We start from the raw sequence: 4952 nt of genomic DNA, 5'->3' as shown, positions 1-4952 counted from the left end.
ACCTTATCACTTTATCTCTTTTCCGTATCCGCTGCTTTTCTACGTAAGTATCAAACAGGAAATGTGCTCAGAACTTTTACAACCTTTGACCTTGTAAAGTCTTTGTGTTACCTTTATTTAGAAATAAATTCTATCCTAAAAAAACTATCCTTGCAAACCAATGATTTCACTTGAAGTATGTTGCAGTACCAATAGTACATTTTAAATACGACTATGTTAATCTACACGGCATCATAACAACAAACTGCCTTACTGAAAGTAATACAAAGGAGTCATGTGTCATAGTTAAAAAAATATTTATTGAAATCGTATAAAAATAGTTTCTAACATAATTTACAATTCTAATTTGAAAGGATGAAAAAAAAAACACAACAATCCAAGCTGCAATCATGCAACCAGTTTCTCATTCTCACATCTCTCACACACAGAAGCACATTCATATACATTCACACACAAACATCCAACATTCAGAATTCACTCGCTCACCACAGCAGACAACAGCGTAACGAAACAAGTTACCATCAGTAGACGTTCATTGTTTACATACATTAAGATGGAAGTGCTTTCAGGACTAATTACACGTTATTTACATTACATACACAAACATACACACACACATCTGCTCTTTTAAAATTTCAAGCCATAAATATGGTCAAAAAAAAAAATCATCTTGTCTTTGTTTGTCTTTTAAATAATCTGTGGGCCCTTCAGTGACTGTGGAATGAAATATATACGTACAGCCGAAATTCTCTCATAAATAAATAAATAAATTCTGTGACAAAAAGCTCATTGTGAGAGTGAGAGAAAGAAGTCACAGCAATAATAAATATCGTTATTATTTACAATTCTTGTCCCCACCGAATTTTAAGACCTGTGTGAGGCACTGAGTAAAAGTAAACAAAAAACAAAAACAATTGAAGTGAAGAGCAGAGGATGTTGTATTTCGGTATGGTTTAAGTTTGCATTGTGGTGTGCATTCAGGTGGATGTGAATGAGCGGTTGCCTAAGCCTTGTGTTTGTATACAGTACAACACGAGAAGAGGAGGAAGCGGAGGTTGTAGAGTAGAGGTGGGTGCTGTAGTAAAGAGAGTGAGGTAAGTCCAGTGTTTCTTTTTTTTATGACTTGTTTGCACAGGTTGCTGCCGGAGCTATGAGGTTCTCTGGTTGCTAATGACATTGGAGTAGTAGAAGTAGTGATAGTAGTGGTTGTAAATGGCATAGGCTTTACTGATCTAGGCCCATGAGAGGAAAGAAACAGCAATAAATGATATAAAGCCTTGTATAGAGTAAGGAGCAAAAAGGCTGCTGAGAAGAAGAACCTTTCCGCTGTCACAATTTCAAGTATTTTCAGGGTCCCCCAACAATCTCACAGAAGGCACTTTTTGAAAATCACGCTCCTCCTCGCCCACGCCTCTGCTCTTCCCACTCTGCTGTGACAGCAAGAAATAGATGGAGAGAACAGAGTACAGCGTAGCGAGAAGTTACATAACTCAAGGCTGTCCACTTGCCATTCAGCAGAACAGTGAGCAAACGTACTGTAATTGCTCAGTGCAGGTGTGTGTGCACACAGAGCATGCCCTCCTACAGACTGGTAAACACCCGTTTCCTAGATCAGAGTCCAGCGGTCTCCAGCGAGGATGATGTTCTGACACGGGTCAACGACTAGGAAAAGCAAGTAGTTGGGGTGGTGGGGGTGGAGAGGGCGTGGCCCGCCAGGTTCAAACCAAGGAGTGATGGTTTTGTCATGATCTCGGCCTCCTCTGTCTGTAGTCCTTTACACCTTGTTCTCGACTGTGCTGGGACATGTGGCCTGTGCGCTGCCCTGCCCCCTCTCCTCTCTGCTTCAAGTCTGTTACATAAGTCTTTTGTAATAGTCTCTTGTGTCAGTGCAGTCCAGTTCGGCCCAGGGTGAACTGTTTGCCTCCATCACCGAGCCACGGCTACAGGGGTGGGTGTAAAGGCTGTGGGCTCATGGCTGATGCTGTGCAGTCTGATCTCTGTGGCTGTCTTCTCTGTCTGCACTGTGGGTGGCACTACAGAGGAGGATGTGCTCTGCATCCACGAGTGGTTGATGATGTCCTCGAAGGATGGACGGTCCGCTGGCCGCAGAGACAGACACCACTTGATCAGCTGCTGGCATTCTGGAGGAGGAAGAGGTCAACCAATAAGTCCGGCGCAATAAACTGGGTATGAAATATCACACACCTGTGACCAAGAAGCTAGGGCAGGTGTTGCAGTGTGAATTTACCTGTGGAGATTCTCTTCCGGAAGAGGACCTGCCCTCTTGTGATCTCCTCGTCGTGTTCAAACGGGATGTCCCCACACACCATATCATACAGCAAGACACCCAGGGACCAAACGGTGGCAGAGCGCCCATGATAGCGATGGTATTTGATCCACTCTGGTGGGCTGTACACTCTGGTTCCTATTACACAGGAAGAAATAAAAAAATATCTTTAAAATCTGTAACATTATTTAATAAGTTTGTACAAATTAATACTGACATTAGAGAAAATATAAGGACAAGTTCAATCTCCTCTAAGTGATAACTGTTTAGTGCGTTTGTATTACATAGTCAAATTGAAAATGAAAGCGTTGCAGAAGGGCTTAAATGCTTAACAGAGAGTTCAGACTTATCAGCTGAGCCTGTTTCTGAGTCTATTATCAGGGCTCAGGTGCCAGGGAGCGTGACAGGCTGGGTGTGTATGTGTGAGAAAGAGAGGGGAAGTGAGTGTGGGAGGAGGGAGCGGACATGTGACTTTGTTTACAAACTTTGAGTTGTAAAAAATACGGTTTCCCTCCAATGGGGGGCGCCAAAGCAAGGCAATACTGCTCAGCCTGTATTACCAGGCTGCTTTGTGGGGGGGGGGGGGGGTATCACGAGATGACACAAGCAAGGAAAGTCTGCTAGGGTCTGGGGCCTCACATCACAAGACTAAAGAGCTTCACTGCCCAAGATGTTAAGATCCTTAGGAACACGTTTCCGTATCTAATGAGTAACAATAAAACAATTTCTGGATTGCAACATGTCTCTTCAGCAATGATGACTCACCATCAAAGTCTGTGTAAATGGTGTCCTTCAGCAGGGCTCCGGATCCGAAGTCGATGAGCTTCATCTCTCCGGTGCGCAGGTCGATGAGAATGTTCTCGTCCTTGATGTCCCGGTGCACCACGCCGCAGTTGTGGCAGTGTCGCACGGCCTCCAGCACCTGGCGGAAAAAGCTCCGCGCCAGCTCCTCCGGTAAGGGACCTCTCTCCGTGATGAAGTCGAACAGGTCCTTGACGTTTTCCGGTCTCTCCATCACGATGATGAAGCTGTCCGGTCGCTCGAACCAGTCCAACATTTTGATAACGCCGCGGAAACCAGTCCCGACCTTCTTCAACAGCACGATCTCCATAGGAACCCGAGAGCCATTAGGCTGAGGAGATAATGATAAATAATGATAAATACAAGTACTTTTTTTAAAAACATATGCACAACCAATGTAAATAAACATTTTCAATATTTTCCATTAAAGCCCCTTATGAGACCCGTATACTTTTAAATTTCACAATATCATGTTAATTAAACAGATATTAGCATTAATTAAAATGTTTAAAACGGTCATATAAATTGTTTCTTACCAGCTCTCCCCACTCGGAGACTCTGTCCTTGGCTATGTGTTTGACAGCAACCTAGCATAGCAAAAAAAAAAAGAGAGAGAGACCGCGTCAAACCACATGTACAGCAACCAAACATCTGAAGCAGCCGCTTTAAATGTGTTACATACATATATAAAAGCACATAAGGCATACTAACCGGAGCCCCGTCGGCTATCCTCGTACCGGAGTAGACGGTGCCGAACCCGCCGCTGCCCAGGACCGCGCCGACCTGGTACAGCTTCTCGAAAGGCTCCCTCTCCTTAACTGCAAATATATACACAAACACAGCCGGTAAACATCAATGTACAAACCGTGTAATTCCCTCTGAAAGCCCCCGGTACCTGCAGCTAAAGTAACCACCAGTCTCACAATACCAGAACATAATAATACAGCTAATATTATCGGTAATAAATGGTCTAAATGAACTGCCGTCCTTGAAAATTAGCAAGTAGTAGCATGCGTGGACTGAGCCGCTGTAGGCGGACTGCCAGCCATTGCTGCAGCCCCGTCCTCCATAACAACACAGTGGGGGGAAAAAGGGCGTCTAACCTTGATGAACTTGAAGCTGGATTTTCGCCGGCATATCTACGGTGGAGATGTGGGCCAGAGAATTGAGCTTGGACAGCAGCATTCCTTTGAGGATATCCACCACGAACCAGCGACAAGAGTCTTCTTCGTTTTTCTTTTTGGTTTGTGACTGTAATTTTATTCCGACAGTGCGACTCTCCCGTCTCCCGTGTAGAGCTTTGCGTCCACGTTGCACAGGCACAAAAAATGCGGTAGGGATCCTCTCGTCCGCATAGGAGAAAAACCGCTTGTGATCCAGGAAAATAACAGCCAGCACAGCCAAAACGTCGTCCCGGCTATTTGGAATAACTGGAGTTCACCTTAAAATCTAACGCCAAACCACGGCTGTTCCACGCAATGTTTTGTAAACAGTTGAGTAAAACAGATAAAGGCGGTGTACAGACCAATGCCTCCGTCAGACACCGGCTCTTGGAAACACAGAGCGGGGGGGAGGATGGTTATAAGGCGGTAGTAAGAGGGCGCTGCCATACGGTCCTCGCCCCCGCCCCTTTCTTCCCGTTACACCAATAGGAAAGCAGATAGGCATTCCAAACGCACGTCAATCACCCACTGAAAATAAGGCCAACCTCATAACCGCCAGGCAGACACAGACGTGGCGGGAATCAAAACGCGCCAAAAAGGGGGGAGACTAAAGCAATAATTATGAATTCATGTTGGAGGGAAATGCAAATTCAAAGCCAAGTTGACCCCCCTCCCGTCCCCCTGTCTCCCCCCTTCCCGGG

At 45.2% G+C, this 4952-nt stretch overlaps 1 protein-coding gene across 1 annotated transcript; it reads right to left on the bottom strand.

Moving 5' to 3' along the window:
• Nucleotides 1-279: 279 nt before the first annotated feature.
• Nucleotides 280-4629, bottom strand: pim1 (Pim-1 proto-oncogene, serine/threonine kinase). The gene is made up of 6 exons (XM_041055575.1): nucleotides 4192-4629; nucleotides 3800-3906; nucleotides 3625-3675; nucleotides 3053-3419; nucleotides 2249-2425; nucleotides 280-2141 (listed from the first exon to the last, which is right to left on the bottom strand). Exons 1-6 carry the CDS (start codon nucleotides 4271-4273, stop codon nucleotides 1927-1929), a joined length of 999 nt encoding a protein of 332 aa, XP_040911509.1. The 5' UTR covers nucleotides 4274-4629; the 3' UTR covers nucleotides 280-1926.
• Nucleotides 4630-4952: the final 323 nt, after the last annotated feature.

The sequence above is a fragment of the Toxotes jaculatrix genome, chromosome 2 (assembly GCF_017976425.1).
Source record: "Toxotes jaculatrix isolate fToxJac2 chromosome 2, fToxJac2.pri, whole genome shotgun sequence".
NCBI lineage: Eukaryota > Metazoa > Chordata > Actinopteri > Toxotidae > Toxotes > Toxotes jaculatrix.
The sequence above is the reverse complement of the archived record's forward strand: the minus strand, read 5'-3'. Positions and strand labels throughout refer to the sequence as shown.